The sequence below is a fragment of the Pongo abelii genome, chromosome 1 (genome assembly GCF_028885655.2).
Source record: "Pongo abelii isolate AG06213 chromosome 1, NHGRI_mPonAbe1-v2.0_pri, whole genome shotgun sequence".
Classification (NCBI taxonomy): Eukaryota; Metazoa; Chordata; class Mammalia; order Primates; family Hominidae; genus Pongo; species Pongo abelii.
The window spans coordinates 213,876,252-213,895,216 of NC_071985.2; the positions used below are offsets into that span (position 1 = coordinate 213,876,252).

Below are 18,965 nucleotides of genomic sequence, written 5' to 3' on the forward strand. Positions count from 1 at the left end.
GAAGCTACTACTTCTTGAGCATGTACCACATACCAAGTGGTTGCCTGGGTTGTGTCAGTTGGCATTCACAGCAATCCTATGAGGTAGGGACTATTATTATCTTCATTTTATATTTGGGGAAACTGAGGCTCAGAGAGATCAGGTAACCTGCTGAAGGCCGAACAGCTGGTTAATGATGGAGCCAAGTTCCAGGCCCCTGTATGTCAGACTCCAATGCCCAAGTCCCAAGCCACTGGGTCAGCATCCGTGAGAGCCTTCCTCTTTGTTCCTCCCACAGTCCCTGAATGGCAGGGCCAGAGATAATGCACCCTTGTTGTGCAGATGGAGAAATCAAGGCCCAGGCAGAGGAAGGATTGACAAGCTCTGGGGGAGGTGGGAGGAGGGCAGCAGAAATTAGAGTCGTAGAACATAGGAGCCAGATGCCTGCTCAGGTGCATGTGTATTCATTTGTATTCATTTGTTCATTCAACACACATTTATGGCTCACGCCTGTAATCTCAGCACTTTGGGAGGCCAAAGTGGGAGGATTGCTTGAGGCCAGGAGTTGGAGATCTGCCTGGGCAACATAGCGAGACCCAGTCTCAACAAAAAATTAAAATAAAAAAATTAGCCACTGCCAACTACTCAGGAGGCTGAGGCAGGAGGATTACCTGAGCCCAGGAGCTCGAGGCTGCAGTGAGCTATGATTGTGCCACAGCACTCCAGCCTGGGTGACAGAGTGAGACTCCGACTCTTTTTTTTTTGAGATGGAGTCTTGTCACCAGGCTAGAGTGCAATGGCATGATCTCAGCTCACTGCAACCTCCACCTGCCGGGTTCAAGGGATTCTCCTGCCTCAGCCTCCTGAGTAGCTGGGATTAAGGCACCTGCCACCACGCCTAGCTAATTTTTTGTATTTTTAATAGAGATGGGGTTTCACCATATTGGCCAGACTGGCCTCCAACTCCTGACCTCAGATGATCCACCCGCCTCAGCTTCCCAAAGTGCTGGGATTACAGGCATGAGCCACCATGCCCAGCCAACTCCAACTCTTAAAACACAAAATTTAAAAACAAGTATTTATGCAATTCTTGTTGCTTTTAAACTAAACTGCTCATGTCATACATGGGAAATGGAGGCTCTGAAAGGGGAAAGAATTTTGCTGGGGTCCCAGATTGAAGGGGCAGAATCTGGACCACAACCCAGGACACCTACACCCAGGCCTCACCACGACACCAGCTGCTTCTCAAGCCCCGAGTGGCCCCTCAGTTGAATCCAGTCCACACCACAGCCACTGCCTTCAGCTAGAGTTTATTGAGAGTCCCCTTGGGCAGGCCTGGGGGATAGAGGAAGCCCCACAAGCACCGTGGCCCTTCAGTGGCCAGCGGCCGGGGCCAGAGTTGTGTCTCATCAGCACCAAGGAGAGGGCCAGGCCAGGCATGGAGGACCCCCGGGAGTTTGTGTTGATGGAACTTGGGGGAGGCAGGGCTGAAAAGGGACCTATGGCAGGTAAACTGGCGACCAAGAGTTCCCCAACCCCCTACCCCCAGAAACCAAGGCCCCTGTGCCGGAGTCCACCTGCCTGCCTCATGGGCCCCACCCCACACCAGCTCTTCGACTCTGCTCTGCTGACCCAAGTAGCTACCATTCCCATTTCTCTCACTGACCCCGGGGAAGCTCAGAGGGAGGTGGGCAAGGGGCTGGGTTTATCCCAATCAGTTGTTCCCTTCTAGGTTCAAGGACCCCCCAGGATCGAGGAAAACCAGTCCTGAGGCTGAAAAAGAAACTGCCACCTGCCCGTTTTGCCCCCAGGAGAGGCGATGCAGCAGCTTGAGAGCTGGGAGGGTCCCTGAGAGATGGGGTCCCCACCCAGGAGCCAGAACAGGGAGTTGGGGAACCAGAGTCAGGCTTTGGGAGGCCAGGCCGGGGCTGAAGAGGGGGAGGCAAATGGAAAGAGAACAACAGGAACAAAGAGCCCTTCCTGACACACAGCCGGAGAGGCCAGGGGGCTGGATAGCTGGGGGTCGTAACAACAGAACGTACCACTTAACTGACCATGTACTGGGTGCTGGGCACACATTGTCTTAATTCTCAAGACAACCCTGCAAGATAGGCATCATTTCTCTACCTTACACATGGGATAACTGAGACTCAGAGAGGTTAAGTAACTTGTGTCAGGCCCCAGAGCTCATAGGTGGTAGAGCAGAGGCCCACATGCATGCCTGCCTGCCTCCCAGGTGCAGCTGCTGCCACATATATACCAGGGAGGGGAGACTGGCAGGTCCAAAAACCCTCTAGCAAATCATTCTGAGGGTTAAAGATCATCTAAGGCAGCACATCTCAAACTGTAATGGGCACGTGATTCACCTGGGATCTTGGTAACATGCAGTTCTGACTCAGCAGGTCTGGGCAGGGGCAGAGATGTGCATTTTTCACAAACTCCCAAAGGTGATGGCAATGCTGATTGTCCATGGACTACACTGTGAGTAGCAAGGGGTTCAGCCCAGCATTAATCCATGCTTGCAGGTGGGGGCATTCCCTCCCGTCCAGCCTGACAGAATAGGCAAAGGTCATGATTGTTTTCATCCTAACCTGAACCAAGAGGTCCTTCTCCCCAACATCCAGAGTCCTCCAGCCCATCCTCTGCACACACAAGTTACACTCAACAGTGGAGCATCCTTCAGAACATGATATCTGAGTCAGCTATGATCCCTGCAGGTAAGGGGCCTGGAGATGGAAGCAGGGGCCAGCTCTGCGCACCCCTCTGGAGCTCAGAGGGCTCTTAGGAGACCTGCAGCCTCCTGGTCTTAGCCAAGAGCTGGCCCAAGGCCTCAGGGTCTGGGTTCTGCTCAATCCAGCTCCCCACTGGCCAGCGCCAAGCCCGGGTCAGTTCATGGGGGTGCCAAGTGGATGCGGCCGCAGCTCGGGCTCCGCGGGGTCGATGTTGAAGAAATTGACGGCAGCAGTGGCCCTGGTGGGCAGCGAGGGGTCCCGGGTGGCCTCGCCAGGAAGCAGCAGCTGGGCCGTGAGCTGCAGGCCTGAGGAGCCGCCTGAGCCTGCGTCTGAGTCCGAGTCTGAGTCCGGCGGCAGGGGCAGTGGCAGCACCTGCTGTAGGCTAAGGCCGGGCCGGGGGCCGCTGTGAGAGGTGCGCAGTGATGGCGAGGCCAGGCTGGCCTGGTGCTCCCGGGGACAGTGTGGACATGGCAGGAACCTGCCCAGCGCCCGCTTGAAGTCCCGCATAAAGAGTGGGTAGATGATGGGGTTCATGGTGCTGTTACAGTAACCCAGCCACGTGAGGACGTCGAAGAGGCCTGGGGAGATGCAGTCGCACACGGCCTGAGGGGAGGGGATGCATCATGCCTGGTCCCAGGGCAAGGACCCAGGCCACCCTTCCCAGCATGGATGGAGCAGACACACACACATGCAGCATGAGAGGCAGCCTGCCCTCGCCTGTCCCCATGCCTGGACTGGGATCCAGGGCCTCTCCTGCAAGGGCCGGATTCACCTGCCCCCCGCTGTGGCATTACCTGGACTATGTTGGCCACAAAGAAGGGCAACCAGGTCACAAAGAACATGCCCAGCAGGATGCCCAGCGTCAGGCTGGCCTTCAGGGCCTTCCTGCTATGCTTCGTGGCTAGACGCCTGCTGTCAGCAGACTCCACCCCTGGGCGTGGGGTCCTGGGCACCTGCGGAAAGGAAGGCCACATGAGTCAGTTGAGAAAGGGCCCCCATCTGACCCTGATCCTAGCCACAGACTGAGCTTCAATCCTAATTCTAGACTGAGCCTTAGTGCCAGGATTAAACTGAGCCCTGTTCCTTGACTGAGTCCCAACTAGAGTCCTAGACCGAGCCCTGACCCTGACTCCAGGCCAAACCCTGATGTCAGCAATAAACCAAGCCCTGACCTTGGTCCCCCACTGAACCCTGACACCTACCATAAAGCCCTACATAACCAAGTTCTCAAACCAAGCCTCAACCGTGGACCTAGACTGAGCCCTGATCCTGGTCCCACACTGAGCCCTGACCCTGACCCAGAATTTCATAAGGTGCTCTAGGAAGTGCAATGAGACAGAGCAATACCTGAAACACAAATCAGATGGTTCAGAACAACCATCCCTGCAAAGACAATACGTGACACAGGCCAACACACACATTACAATGAGCCCAGCACCTTCCAAAGCCTTTAGTGCTACAGAAATCAATTGCAATTGACTGGGCGCAGTGGCTCACGCCTGTAGTCCCAGCACTTTGGGAGGCTGAGGCAGGCAGATCACTTGAGGTCAGGAGTTTGAGACCAGCCTGGCCAACAGGGTGAAACCTTGCCTCTACGAAAAATACAAAAATTAGCCAGGAGTGATAGCAGGCACCTGTAATTCCAGCTACTCGGGAGACTGAGGCAGGAGAATTGCTTGATCCCAGGAGGTGGAGGTTGCAGTGAGCCAAGCTCACATCACTGCACTCCAAGCCTGGGTGACAGAGCGAGACTCTGTCACACACACACAGACACACACAAAATCAATTGCAATTGAACAGTACTTGAAAAAGAGGACCTGTTACTGTCCAGAGCTTGGCAATTGCTTTGTATGTGGATTCTCTTCACATTTGGGAGCAATAGTCTTGCCTGGGCAATTACTCTTGAGCCCCACAAAATAGAAAGGCTTTTTTGAGAATGTGTGCACAAAGCCAATGTTTGCAGCCAAATCTCTTATAGGTTCCTAAGGATGCTGGTGACCTTGGCATTTTCCAGCTCAATTATACTGCGAACTGGCAGGCATCTCCATTCTCAAAAGTGGACAGGAAGAGGAGGAGGGGGTAGGAGGGAGGAGGAGAAAGAAGCTACTTCCCAGCAGCCACTGAAAGGAAGGCATGGGCCCGGGGAGGTTAGACTTTGACTTTGCAAACTGGCCCCCACAGTCCCAAAGGGCTCTCTGAGCTGGACGATTCTTTAGCTCAGCAGTGCTCTTCACTTGTTAAACTTCATGAGCCCTTTGAAAAGCTAACGAAATCTACACACACACACACACACACACACACACACACACACAAACCTCTCCCCAGAAAATAAAAGGCTTGTAAATTTTTATACACACGTACAGACAAGAAAACAACGTTCCACACTTCCAGAAGGTTGAGATGACCTTGAAGTCTCTAAGTTTCCACCAGAAACCCCTAGGAGTCCGTGAAAGCTGGGATGTGAAGCCCTCCTCTAAACTATGTGTTTCTGTAATCAATGTGGATTTTCATATATTAGATTTACACAAAATTAGGCCCACCTCTATTTACTATTTAACGCCCGTGGGCAGTGGTGTGCACAGTTCATCATGAGCTACACAAAGGGAGTGTTTGCTGTCTGTGAACACATCTGGGCTTTGACAGCCAGGGATTTTCCCGGCACTGGGATTTGTCTAGTTCCTAAATTGTGTGAGAGCCCTGCTTAGTTCTCGAGGCCAGAGGTGGGTTGGATGTGGGGAGATGAGGTCAGAAGGAGGCAGGAGCAAAGCCACATTCCCAGGCAACCTTCCGCAGATGGAAAGGCGGAGGAGGCAAAGCCAAGATGTGTCAACTCCAGGGAGCACCAAAGCCAACACCCCACCCCACTCTGCTGCGCATGCCCTCGCCTCCAGCCCCTGCTCTTTCTAAGCCTCCAGAGTTGGTGTCTTGTCCATGGTGCTGAAACCCCAACTACATGCGGTCTTTTCATAGGAGCTGGAATTCTAATTCTGAAATGGCAAGGAGGTTGCTGGGGCAGGGAGACGAAGCACATTGTAATCCCCACCCCTCAACGTGTTTCTTCACATGAAATCTGGTTGTACAAATATCAAGGTTATACAAATTCACAACAGAGGCCTTGGTTTCTCCCTTCTGTCTTGGTGAGACAGCGTTGTACAGAGGCAAAAGCTGGGCTTTTAAGACAGGTGATCTGGCTTCAAATCATGCCTCTACCACTTACTCGCTCTGTGATCTTGAGAGAGCCTCTGTTTCCACATCTGCAAAATGGGAGAAATCATACTCAGCTTACGGCGTCGCTGTGAAGCTATGGATAATAAATGCATGCACAGTGTCTGACGTTGAGTAGGTGCTAAATAGCTGGTAGCCATGTTGCTGTTTCTGTGATATGTGTTGTGAGGTTGGGGTGATTTTGAGCACTGTTGGGGAGCCTGTCCTTCTACCAGCAGCTCTGGCCTCCCCAAAGCAGCACAGACACCAAGACAAATGCTCTGAGTCACCATGCTGCAGCTCAGATGCTACGACTAGAGGATGCTCTCCTCCGACTCCACCCCATCATACACAAGTCTGCTCCAAAGTCATTCCAAGTTAGCAAGGGAGTAAAAGAGGGTTTTACTCTCCTCCCTCCTCTTCTAGTTTTCTGTCCTCCAGAGTGGACTCTACATGGCTTTTGTGACCACACTATGGTCAGCCTGGAGGAAGAGAAGAGGCTCCTGCTTCCCCAAAAGAATCTCCTAAGACCTGCCACACCTTCAAATTGCTGCCATCAATGGGAATAGACAGCATGGAGAGGGATGAGACACTGTCTCATCCAGGCATCGCTCTGACCCTTAGTGACCTGAGGAGGGCAGGGGACAGGAGGCAGCCCTGATCTTATCAGAGCTCTAGGGCATGGGGGAAACTGAGGCACTAAGGGGACTATCTCAGGTCAATCACTGGGGAAGGAGCTCCAGAGAATGGGGTGGAGATGAACTGAGATTCCCTTTCTAGTCTCCCTGGGAACAACTGCAGGTTTTTCTTTCTCCTCTGCTTTCCAGAGAGTTGACTCAAGAACACAGGCAAGAGGAAAGAGAGAAGGAAACTGAGACTCAGAAAGGGTAGAGGACACTCTACCCTTCCCAAGGTTAACTGTTCCAGTACAAGGCCTCCAACCAAAACCTGAGTGGCCCTGAACAAATCAGCATTATCATCCCCATTTCTCGAGCACTTACTACACATCAGCATTTGATAGTCATTAGGTCGTTCAGTCTTTATGACCTAATCATCCCCATTTTGCAGATGAGACAACTGAGGCTCGGAGAGGCAAAATGACTTGCCAGAAGTCACACAGCAGTTAAGAGTTGAGTTAGGGATTCCATCATTTCTGGCCTCAGGAACTCCACTCTGCCCACTTCACCAAGCTGCTTCCACCTTTGGAGATGGCATCCATGGGCCCAGTCAGGGTGGGGTTACAGAAACCCCACCACTGTCAGCAAGAGGCCCTCATGGAGCAGAAGCCAATGGCAGCCACTAATCCACACCCCGGCATCTGGCTGATGCTGGCATCACCCTTCTGGATTCTCTCTCCCCCGTAAGCACCTCGCAGCCCCTTGGGCCATGTCCTGTTTTTTGCATCTCCCTTCTGTGTCAGTGTCAGAGGGCAGCTTCCTGAAGGACAATCCAGGGCCCTTCCAGCCAACAATCGCACGTACAGCTTCCAGCCAACACCTACATTCATGTCTACACGCTTGACATATCCAAGAATGTGTCCCACAGCACTACTTGTGATAGGAAAAAATTGGAAACAGCCTTAATGTCCATCAAAAGAAGAGTGGTTTAGGCTGGGCACAGTGGCTCATGCCTATAATCTCAGCCCTTTGGGAGGCCAAGGTGGGCAGATCACTTGAGGTCAGTAGTTCGAGACCAGCCTGGCCAACATGGCAAAACCCTGTCTCTACTAAAAATACAAAAATTAGCCAGGTATGGTGGTGCATGCCTGTAGTCCCAGCTACTCAGGAGGCTGAGGCAGGAGAATCACTTGAACCCAGGAGGTGGAGGCTGCAGTGAGCCGAGATCACGCCACCACACTCCGGCCTGGGTGACAGAGTGAGAGTTTGTCTCAAAAAAAAAAAAAAGAGAAGAGTGGCTTAAATAAACCACGGTGTATTCCCACTACAGAATACTACACCGATGTTTTAAAAGAATGAATCAATCAAATGAAAAGACCTCCATGATTATTAAATTATAATAGCAGGTTGCAAAGTAATAGATACAGCATGATCCTATTTGTTTAAAAAACAATATCCAACACAAAGCACCAAGTTTCTTTAGGTACCTGTATAAATACATAAGCACATAGAAAATGACCTGGAAGGGCCAGGTACAGTGGCTCACACCTGTAATCCCAGCACTTTGGGAGGCCGAGGCAGGTGGATTGCTTGAGTCCAGGAGTTCAAGACCAGCCTGGGCAACATGGTGAAACCCCATCTCTACAAAAAATACAAAAATTAGCCAGGCATGGTGATGTGCATCTGTAGCCCCAGCTACTTGGGAGGTTGAGGTGGGAGGATCACCTGAGTCAGAAGAGGTCAAGGCTGCAGTGAGCTGTGGTTGTACCACTGCACTCCAGCCTGGGTGACAGAGTGACACCCTGTCCTAACAGAAAAAAAAAAAAAGACCTAGAAGGACATATCCTAAATTGATGCATGTCCCTGGGAGTGAAAGGTGATTAGCTGGAATTTGGAGGTCTTTTCTTTCATCGCTATTGTTGAATTTTTAAAGTGTATTCATGTATTCCTTTATGCAATTAATTTTATTTATTTATTTATTTATTTTTTGAGATGAAGTCTCGCTCTTGTTCCCCAGGCTGGAGTGCAATGGCACGATCTCGGCTCACCACAACCTCTGCCTCGCGGGTTCAAGCAATTCTCCTGCCTCAGCCTCCCAAGTAGCTGGGACTACAGGTGTGCACCACCATGCCTATCTAATTTTGTACCTTAGTAGAGATGGGGTTTCTCCATGTTAGTCTCAAACTCCTGATCTCAGGTGATCCGCCCACCTCGGCCTCCCGAAGTGCTGGGATTACAGGCGTGAGCCAACACGTCCAGCCCACAATTAAATTTTTTTACCATCATCTGATCATAGTGTGAGAGTTACAAGACAGACTCTGGAGCCAGACTGCCTGGTTTCAAATCCTGGCTCTGTTACAAACTAGTGGAGTGACCTTAAGCAAGTTACTTCATCTATGCTTCCACTTTCTGTTCTGTAAAATGGCATTAAAACAGCATCTACCTCATAGGATTACAATAAGGATAAAATAAAATAATACACTGAAAGTTAGAACAGTGCTGGCACATAGGAAGTCCCATAGAAGTGTTGGCTATGGTTGTCGTTATTAGTCTCTGGCTCAGCTGTTTGATAATGATGGTGATGGTGCTGGTGACAGCAGTGATGTTTTTCCCTAGAAAGGGTCAAAGTGGTGAGCTCCCCAGAAACATATATTTTACCAACAACAGGAAAAGAGAGGCACGAACAACTACTGTTGTTGTTTTAAAGATGGGGTCTTGCTCTGTTGCCTGGGTTGGAATGCAGTGGCATGACCATACCTCACTGCAGCCTCAAACTCCTGGGCTCAAGCAATCCTCTCACCTCAGCCTCTTCGAATAGCTGTAACTACAGGTACATGCCACCAGGCCTGGCTAATTTTTTATATATATTTTTAGAGACAGGAGCTCGCTATGTTGCCCAGTCTGGTCTCGAACTCCTAGCTTCAAAGGATCCTCCTGCCTTGGCCTCCCAAAGTGTTGGGATTATAGTTGTGAGTCACTGCCTAGCTGAAATTTGTTGAGCACTTACTATGTGCCTGGTATTTTATGTATATTATCTTCAACAGACTTGTGTGATAGATGTCATGACCCCTGGAGCATAAGGAGGTAAAATGCCTTGCCCAAGTTCGTCCAGCTATGAGGGAAAAGAGGCGGGCTTAAACCCTGACCAGCGAGACCCCCAAGCTCGTGCTCCAGCCCTGGCTGCACCAGGCTGCCTGGCTCTGAGCAGCAGCCAAGCCTGCCATGCTCGGCAGTGTCACTCTGCCAGCCTCTCCCTGGCTCGGCCCCCTCCTCCCCCTCACAGATATTTCTGTGATCACAGCCTCATCCTCTGAGGAGGAGGAAAGACAGAGATGGAAGGGAAGATGGAGCACTAAGACAGAATGACGCTTAGTTGGGTGAGAGAGGGTGAAAAAAGGAGGGGGAGGAGGAAAAGCGGGAGAAATTGATGGGACAGGAAAAGGGGGAGGGGAAGACAGGGCACACAGAAGGAAGACATGGGAACTGAAGGAGAGAAGGGTGGGTAGGAGTGGGGAGGAAGGTGAGGTGTAGAGATGGGATGAGGTTATGGGCCACAGAGACCCAGAAATCCTGCCAGGAAGAGGAGGAGGCTGGGCCTCTCCTGCTGGTCTCTGCCTCAAGCCGATGGCCCATGCTGCATCTCTGAAACTATCCCTAACACCCTGGACCCTCCACAATCTCCCGAGGATGGCTCAGTGCCACCCACATCCAGGCCCCCACCTTCTACCCTGCTCCCAACACACACATTCCCCTGCCCTGGTAGCTCCTCACTCTGTCCCACGGCTCTTCCTCCATCCCCAGCCCACACTCCCAGCCCCAGTGCTAAGCAGGACCCCTTCCTCCCAGCCCTGAGGTGGTGGGAAGACCTGATGGAAACCACTGAGCCAACCAGTGGCCTTTTAAAAGCCCGTTTCCATAAATAGACATATGGAGAGGGGATGAAATGCTCAAGGCTGACCAGCTCCCATGTTCTGACCCCAGAGGAACTGGGGCCTCGAGACCTATGCCCAGCTCCTTTCCCTCTGCAGGGAAGCTAGAGACTGGAATGGGGCAGGAAGCCAAGGCTAAGTGGGGCTGGGCACCCACATCTGATTCATTCTCATCACTTCCTTTAGGTCCAAACATTGAGGGGGCCTTCACCTCCAGGCCAGCTCTGGTGGGAAGAAAGAGGCGGTGATCCAGGAGGGCCAAGTAGAGGCACAATCCCAGATGCAATTTCCCAAAGTGCAGGCCGTTCACCAGGCAATCAGGAAAACGGCCTGCAGGAGGCTTGCTTAGGAGCCGAGTGGATTTGAGAGCAGGAACAGAGGCAGAGTTTGCACACGTCACGTTCAAACCAAGAGAATGGGCTTTCCAGAAAGCGGGGGGATTAGAACAGACACATTTCTGGCTTGAGAGGCCCCTGAGTCACTCTGCCTTAGAAGTAAGGCGCTGGCCTAACCAACCCATGAAGACCCCTCCAGCCTTTCACTTTAGGGCTCGGTGTGAGTGCTTTGCTTTCATCTTCAAACACACACAGTGAATAATAGATTTTGAATGTTTGCCGGGTGAAGCACCCCTCTTATAAGCTCCATAATCCTCATCGTGGTACAGTTTGATGATTAATGTCTGTACCCTAACTAGAACAGATTTCAAGAGGGCAGGCACTGTTGGTCTCGTTCACCACCACATACACAGCCTAGAACAGCTGCTGTGCAAAGCAGGTGTCAATACATGTCACCAAGCAAATGAATTCACACGATAAAAAGCTCAGGATCATGACACTCAAGAAGTGACTCTGAAAGGCATGAGAAAACAGGCAACTGCACAAACAGGGCTGGAATACCAGGCTCCCTGAAGCACTGTGTTCACTGCATTCCTTCCATCAATACATACTGAGCACCCGCGATGTGCCAGGTGCCCCTAATTCCTGGGACCATGGGGGAAAACAGAAAGGCCAGGCACAGTAGCTCACACCTGTAATCCTAGCAGTTTGGAAAGCCAAGGTGGGTGGATTGCCTGAGCTCAGGGGTTCAAGACCAGCCTGGGCAACACAGTGAAACCCTATCTCTACTAAAATGCAAAAAATTAGCCCAGTATGGCGATGTGCACCTGTAGTCCCAGCTACTCGGGAGGCTGAGGCAGGAGAATTGCTTGAACCTGGGAAGCGGAGGTTGCAGTGGGCTGAGATCACGCCACTGCACTCCAGCCTGGGCGACAGAGTGAGACTCCATCTCAAAAAAGAAAAAAAAAGAAAACAGAAAAACAAGTTCCCCACCCTTATAGGCCTAAAGTCTAGAAGAAGGAAATAAACAGTAAATAAATAAAAATGGGTAGGTATAGAACGCGTCAGGTGGTAGGAGGTGCTGCTGAGAGAAATAACTTAGGAAATGAGGACTGGAGAGGACCTGGGGAGGGTGACAGGTGCTACTCTTGAGAGAGGGATTAGGGGAGGCAATTCAACAGAGGCTGGAAGGAAATGATGGAAATTGGGGAGAACAGGGTGGAGACCTGAAGAAAGGGCACTCCAAGCAGAAGGAACCGCAAGTGAGGCAGAATGGGCTTGGTGTGTTCAGTGAACAGCAAGGAGGCCAGTATGGCTGAAAGAGAAGAAACAAGCAGGATTACAGAAGGAAAGGAGGCCAGATAGGGTCAGAGGACCAGGTGATGTGAGACACAAGGCCACCAGAGCAGAGGAGTGATGCGGCAGGAACTGCATTGTAAAGGGGATCATTGGGGCCACTGCGGAAGGTTGAAAGGGAGAAGAATGGAATCAGGAAGTCAGTTAGGGCCAGGCGCAGTGGCTCATGCCTGTAATCCCAGCACTTTGGGAGGCCAAGGCTAGCAGATCACGTAAGGTCAGGAGTTTGAGACCAGCCTGGCCAACATGGTGAAACCCTGTCTCTACTAAAAATACAAAAATTAGCTGGGTGTGGCAGCACGTGCCTGTAAGCAGCCCAGGTAAGAAGTCATCAGCGTGCGGGTGGTATTTTCAGTTACGAGGCAAGATGAAGTCACTAACGGAGCAAATGTAGAAAAAGGACGAGATGCTCCGAGGACTGAGGACTAGGGATGCCATGGCTCGGGCGGATCAGGAGGACCCAACAGAGGAGACCAGAAGGCACAGAGAAGAAAAGGGGCAAGGTGTGGGGTCCCCAAGCAAAGCATTTCAAGAGTGTCATTGCCCACAGGCAGCACACCAGCACAGGGCGATGGCACCAGCCAGATCCGAGCTTAAACCTCACTTACCAACTGTGCAATCTTGGGCAAGTCCCCTCTCTCTCTGAGCCTCAGTTTCCCCACCTGTCTAACAGGGGTGCTGGTAGTACTTGACTCATTGGGTTTTTGGGGGATTAATAAGTTGAGCTCAGTGCCTGGTACAGAGTGAGTGCTCACAGATTGTGGGGCTGCAGCTGTTAGCACCTGGGAGACTCCTGCCCAGGTTCCAAGACCACAGACTCAGGTTCAATCCTAGTACCAGCCAGCGAGATTCATGGGAAGAAAATCTGTGTGGTACCGGCACCGCTGGAACTAGGAATCCTGATCTCTCCTGCCCCAACCTCACCCAGACCAGCCAACTTCTCACATCCTTAGTCACGAGAGCAGAGCTTCGTGAACTGTGGGAATGGAGATGATTTTAGATGGTAAAGGGACACCCCATAAAATGAGTGAATCACAGAGTGAGCACGTCAGCCCATTATAGCTGTCTTCCAGCTCTTCTAGGTGCATCAAGAGAAAGTCCCACGTTGATGCTACCATGTTTGTAATACCTTCTAGCACGCTACAAAGAGAAAGCAGGCCCTAGGCTCATCACCTCAACCACACAAAGCTGCATTTCAGTGATAGGGCTGGAGCTTCTTCAGTTTCACTGAAGTGGTGTTTGTGATCGCCTTCTATTTATGGCAAGGGATACAGATTTTCCATTTCTAGAGGAGATATGAGGTTTTCTTGCTACACAAATTCATGGAAGTAAAAAGATAAAAGAGATGATTTAAAGAAAATGCTAAGGATGCCAGGCACGGGGGCACGCACCTGTAATTCCAGCTACTCGGGAGGCCAAAGTGGGAGCTCAAGGCCAGCCTGGGCAACATAGTGAGACCCTGTGTCTAATAAGTAAATAAATAAAATGCCAAATGCATGTGAATTAAGTGGCTTGAGGTGTGGAGGTGGTGGTGGAAGAGGCATTAAGGAAGATATCCCCAGGCAGTTCTTGAATGCCTGAAGCTTGTGAAACACTCCTTTTCAAGAACCCAGGGATGCCTGTAACCCTAGCACTTTGGGAGGCCGAGACAGGAGGATCGCTTGAGCCCAAGAGTTCAGTGAGTTATGATCGTGCCAGTGCATTCCAGCTCTTCAGGCTGGAATGAGCTATGATCAATTCTAAGCTGCAGTGAGCTATAATCACACCACTACATTCCAGCCCTCCAGCCTGGGTGACAGAGCAAGACCCTGTCTCTTAAACAACAATAACAACAACAAAAAAAACAAGAACCCAGGGTATATGGCCCAAGGCAGCCATCCCACCCCTGAAGAAGCAAGTCAGAGTCCCAGCCACCTGCCAAGACTCAAGAATATTCTACAGGGAGCATGGATAGGGAGAAGGAGCAGGACGGCAGCCAGGACTCCCAGTCCATGTGGGGCCCTGCCCCCACCCCAGGTGATGGGCAGGGGCAACTTTGGGCCTCACCCACCGGGGTGGGACAGGCAAGCTTGTCTGGGGGACTGCCAAGAAGGGTGTTAGCCTCTGCCAAGTCTCCATGTGCCCAGTGACCTCCAACGCAACCCCCACCCTCCTAGAGCTTTCACCACCCAAGGCTACACCAAAACAGCCCAGCTGGGACTTTCCTCAAGACCTGCGACCTAAGTCACTGGGTCTCAGGCCTGGTCGGTCTACACTCCCACCCCTCCAGGGTGAACAATAGGAGTCAGGTGCACTGCAGCCTGGATGGCAAGAGCAGGCACTCACAGACAATGCAAGGCCTTGAGCTAAGAGCACCTACCCCATTCCCAGGCACTGAAACAAGATGGGACCTACTATGCACAGTGGGGATCAAAACTGACCTCAGTCAGGAGGTGAAGACCAGCCTGGCCAATATGGTGAAACCCCATGTCTACCAAAAATACAAAAGTTAGCCTGGCGTAGTGGTAGGTGCCTACAATCCCAGCTACTCAGGAGACTGAGGCAGAAGAATCGCTTAAACCCATGAGGAGGAGGTTGCAGTGAGCCAAGATCGCACCACTGCACTCCAGCCTGGGCGACAAAGTGAGTTCCGCCTCAAAAAAAAAAATTAAAAAACCAAAAAAACTGACCTTGATATGTGTGACCCTGCTGGAGCTTATATTCAAGTCAGGGAGGCAGAACGAGCAAGTCATTCTTATGACTTGTTCTTACGGAGAATAACAGGGATGGGGAGTACAGATGGGCCTGCAGACAGGGTGGTCAAAGATGGCCCCTGGGAAGAGGGCAGCCGGGGGACGAACATTCCAGACACAGGGAACAGCAAGCGCAAAGACCTGGGCACAGAAGTAAGCCCAGTGCCTTCTAGAACCGTGAGAAAGGCCACAAGGCTGTTGCAGAGTAAGAGAGAGGGAGAGGGGAGGTGACACTGGAGAAGCTGGCAGTGCCGGATCCTGAGGCCAGATCCTGAGACAGGTTTTCTTTATCTGGAGCACAGTGGGGAGCCTGAAGAGTCTGAAGCAGGGGAGCAACATGATCACTTTTAAGTGCTCCGGCTTCTATGCAGAAGATGGAGAGTACTGGGTCTGCGACAGAAGCAGGGGAGCTAGAAGTCTACGCAGCCTCCCCGGTAAGAAGTGGCAGGGGAGATGGCACCTGTTTAGAGCAGCACCAACAGGTCTCGCTAATGAATGGCATAAGAGTGAGGGAGAAAAGTATTCCTAAGTTCCTGGCATGTGATGCTGCAATGGTGCCATTTGCCATGATGGGGAAGACCAGGGAGGCAAAGATGGGGAGAGTTGGGCCACCATAAATTCCCTGTTGTACATGGTACCTGGGAGAAAGCTGCCCCCGAATCCTGACGGAGCTATCCTGTGGTGGGTGGGTCAGGCATTGGCTCTGGAGTTCAGAAGAAAGGTGGGCGCTCACAACAGCCACGCAGGGCCATGAGCAAATGTGTGCTAAGTGGGGATGCCCAGAGGGTCTCCAGGGGCTGCTCATTCCTCTCTATCCCACAGCCCGGGTCTCCCTGCGCACCCCGGGTACCTGCAGCGTCTCCGAGGCCTGACTGGCCATGCCGGTGGTGAGGGAGGCCACCTGCACGGCCTGCTTGCGGGCAGCCAGCAGGATCCTGCAGTAGGTGAAGCATATGGCACCCGAGGGCAGGAAGAAGGTGAGGCCCGACGCCACGAGGACAAAGGGCAGGCTGGCCAGCAGGCGGCACTGGCCCGGGACGGGTGGCCGTGCATGGCCCAGCTCGTGCCAGCCCAGCAGCAGGGGCAGGAAGGAGGCGAGGGAGGCGAGGCTCCAGGCGCCCAGGACTAGCGCCAGGGCACGCGGGGGCGTCATGCGCAGCTTGTAGCGCAGCGGCGAGAGGATGAGCAGGTAGCGGTCCAGGCTGATGAGGCAGAGGTTGAGGATGGAGGCGCTGCAGCACATCACGTCGAAGGCGGTCCAGAGCAGGCAGAGGCCGCGCGCCAGCACCCAGCGCCCGTACAGCGCGTTCAGCATGGCCGGCGGCATCACCACCAGCCCCACCATCAGGTCAGACGTGAAGAGCGACACCAGGAAGAAGTTGGACGTGTTGCGCAGCGCGGGCTGAGTGCAGATGAGCGCGATCAGCAGCGAGTTGGCCGCCGCCGTCAGCGCGATGACCACGCACAGCGCGGCGGCCACCCAGCCGCTGCCCCCCGGGGCCGACGGCGGCCCTGCCCCCCAGGCCGGGGTGCTATTGGCGGTGGGGCCCGGCTCTGGGACCATGAGGACCGAGGGTGGAGGGCAAGGGAGTGATAGGGTGGCGGGAAGGCAGATGAGGGCCCCGGCGAAGCGCAGGCTGGACGGGGACCGTCGGTGAGAACAGACCGCGACTCACCACGCCCCCCGGGGGAGGCGAGTGGCGGGACATGGGCGAGGGCGCTGGGTCGCGCTAGGTCAGGGGGCAGCGACTACCGGAGGACGCAGAGTGGCTATTTGAGCGCCCTCGGGGACGGGGCAGGGACTCCTGGAGCAAACGGGTTGGAAGTTTGGGGAGGGGCACCCGATGAGCCGAGGCCCCTAAAGGAAGCGGCGGGAAGTCAAGCAGAGGTCGGATGGGCGCCCTGGGGTGGGAGCAGAGCCCCCTGGAGGGGGCGGGCGGCAAGATAGGGGAGGGGCGTCCGGCCGGGTCAGAGTGCGAAGTGGGAATGCGGGGAGGTGGATGCAGGGGGTGAATGGGCGCTCTCGGGCCGGAGCAGCCTCCCCGCGGCCGGTGGGCGTGTGGGGTGCCAGGGCGGGGTCCGCAGGGCGGGGGCCTAGGGGCCGGAGCAAAGCCCCCCTTGGGAAAGGCAGGTCTCAGCTGGCGCGGAGACACCGGGATCGGGCGCACACGGCCTGTGCGGCGCAGGGGTTCGCCAGGGCCGCCAGGCCCCGCGGGAAGAGGAGGGCAGCGGCCGCGCGGCGCCCCCTCCCCACCCGGCCGCAGGGTCGCCTCCGTCTCCCGCCCGCACTGGTACCTGGGGCGCTCTGGCTGCTCCGCCGCCTGCGACTGCGGCAAGCGCCGCGGGGCTGCGAGAGGAAGAGGCGGCCGCGGGCCGGGCGGGCAGCGGGCCCGGGTCTCCCGAGCCCGGGAGGCGCCGCGAGGGGCCCGCACGCGCGGAGGAGAGGCCGGGTGCAGCCTGGAGCGCGCGGTCCCCGCGCCGCGGAGCGTGGGCCCCGCCTCGCGGTGGGCGGGGAGAGCCGAGCCCTGGCCCTGCAGGCGGGCGGGTTCCCGGCACCCCGGGCCTGTGGGCCGCAGATCAGAGCGCCCCAGCTGCGCGGGGTCACCTCCCGGGCTGTGGCAGCCCCCACACCCTCAGATGCTCCTCCTAACCCACACCTGGCGGCGGCGCAGGCGGAACTCGGAGAAGGGAGCTGTGACCTGCTTTTATCCAGGGGCTGCTCCCTAATGGGTGCCTGCCCACTCACAACGGGGTCACCGGGCTTTCAGGAGAGCCAGGAGTTGGGAAATATTGGACAAATCGCCTGACTCCCCTCTGGGCCTCAGTTGCCATATCTGTAAAATGGGTTAGTAATTCTGGGCATTCTTCACCCTTAGTTTGAGCAAGAAGCTAACCTTCCCCAGGGCCTTTCCCACAGAAACCATCCCGATCTCCAAAGGGGCCAGGTACTAAGAATGAAGTCCCTGAGCTGTTGGAGCTCCTAGTCTAACAGAGCGTTAACAGATTTGAGAATCCCCAGGCCAGGTGGGTTAGAGTCGCTGCAGGCAGAGGCGTGGGGTGTGGTTTCTCCTGCGTGTGACCTCCCTCTGCATCTGTCCCCTCTGGCTGAGAAAAGCCTCTGCCTAACACTGCTGTGCAGGTTAATACTGTTATTCATTCATTCATTTAATGGATATTTCAATGCATCTTTTAAGGCGCATCCACCAGATGTCAGGCACTGTTCTGACCCATCAGGACACTACAGTGGCCAAAACAAAGATCTGCATCTCCATGGAGTTTACATTCTCGTGGAAGGAGACAGACAATAAACAATAAGCATAATCAACATAGAAAGTGGGCCCGGCGCGGTGGCTCACGCTTGTAATCCCAGCACTTTGGGAGGCGGAGGCGGGCAGATCACCTGAGGTCAGGAGTTCGAGACCAGCCTGACCAACATGGTGAAACCCCGTCTCTATCAAAAATACAAAAATTAGCTGGGCGTGGTGGCGGGCGCCTGTAATCCCAGCTATTCCGGAGGCTGAGGCAGGAGAATCGCTTGAACCTGGGAGGCAGAGGTTCCAGTGAGCCAAGACTGTGTCACTGCACTCCAGCCTGGGTGACAGAGCAAGACTCTGTCAAAAAAAAAAAAAAAAAAGGGAAAGAGAGAAAGAAAAGAAAGAAAGAGAAAGAAAGAAGAGAAAGAGAAAAAGAAAATGTATAAAGAGAACAGGGTGGGATCATTTTTTCTCCACAGAAATAGAAAAATAATACTTTCCAAATTGAAGGCTCCTGCGATGTCCCCAGGGGCTTTGTTGTACGGTTCCTACTCCTCCAGTTATTTATTCTGACACCTACAATAATGCTGAGAGGTAGACGTTAAACTGGGGTTCAGAGAGGCCAAGGGCCTTGCCCCAGATCACCAGCAGCAAGTGGTGAAGTGGAACTGAAACCCAGATCTGCTCGATGCCCATGGCAAAGAGAGCCCATTACAGATGGTCAAAACCTCCCCTCAGGCACCTCAGAGCCTGCAGCACCTACCCACCAACTCTAAGCTGCTATTTGGTGCTCAGAGCCTCAGCCTTGCCCACAGAAGCATCTTTTT

At 53.7% G+C, this 18,965-nt stretch overlaps 1 protein-coding gene across 1 annotated transcript; it reads right to left on the bottom strand.

The window, feature by feature from the left end:
- Positions 1-1,238: 1,238 nt before the first annotated feature.
- HTR6 (5-hydroxytryptamine receptor 6) lies at positions 1,239-17,338 on the bottom strand. Its single transcript, XM_003775783.3, has 3 exons — positions 15,735-17,338; positions 3,506-3,664; positions 1,239-3,314 (listed from the first exon to the last, which is right to left on the bottom strand). The coding sequence occupies exons 1-3, from the start codon at positions 16,446-16,448 to the stop codon at positions 2,865-2,867; spliced, it is 1,323 nt and encodes a 440-aa protein (XP_003775831.3). The 5' UTR covers positions 16,449-17,338; the 3' UTR covers positions 1,239-2,864.
- Positions 17,339-18,965: the final 1,627 nt, after the last annotated feature.

Bases quoted from the DNA above. Each gene is read 5' to 3' on its own strand.
- HTR6 (XM_003775783.3), bottom strand. From the start codon at position 16,448: ATGGTCCCAGAGCCGGGCCCCACCGCCAATAGCACCCCGGCCTGGGGG. The intron at 3,665-15,734 runs GTACCCGGGGTG...TCCTTTCCGCAG, and splicing joins AGGCCTCGGAGACGCTGCAG to GTGCCCAGGACCCCACGCCC. The intron at 3,315-3,505 runs GTAATGCCACAG...CCCTCCCCTCAG, and splicing joins TTGTGGCCAACATAGTCCAG to GCCGTGTGCGACTGCATCTC.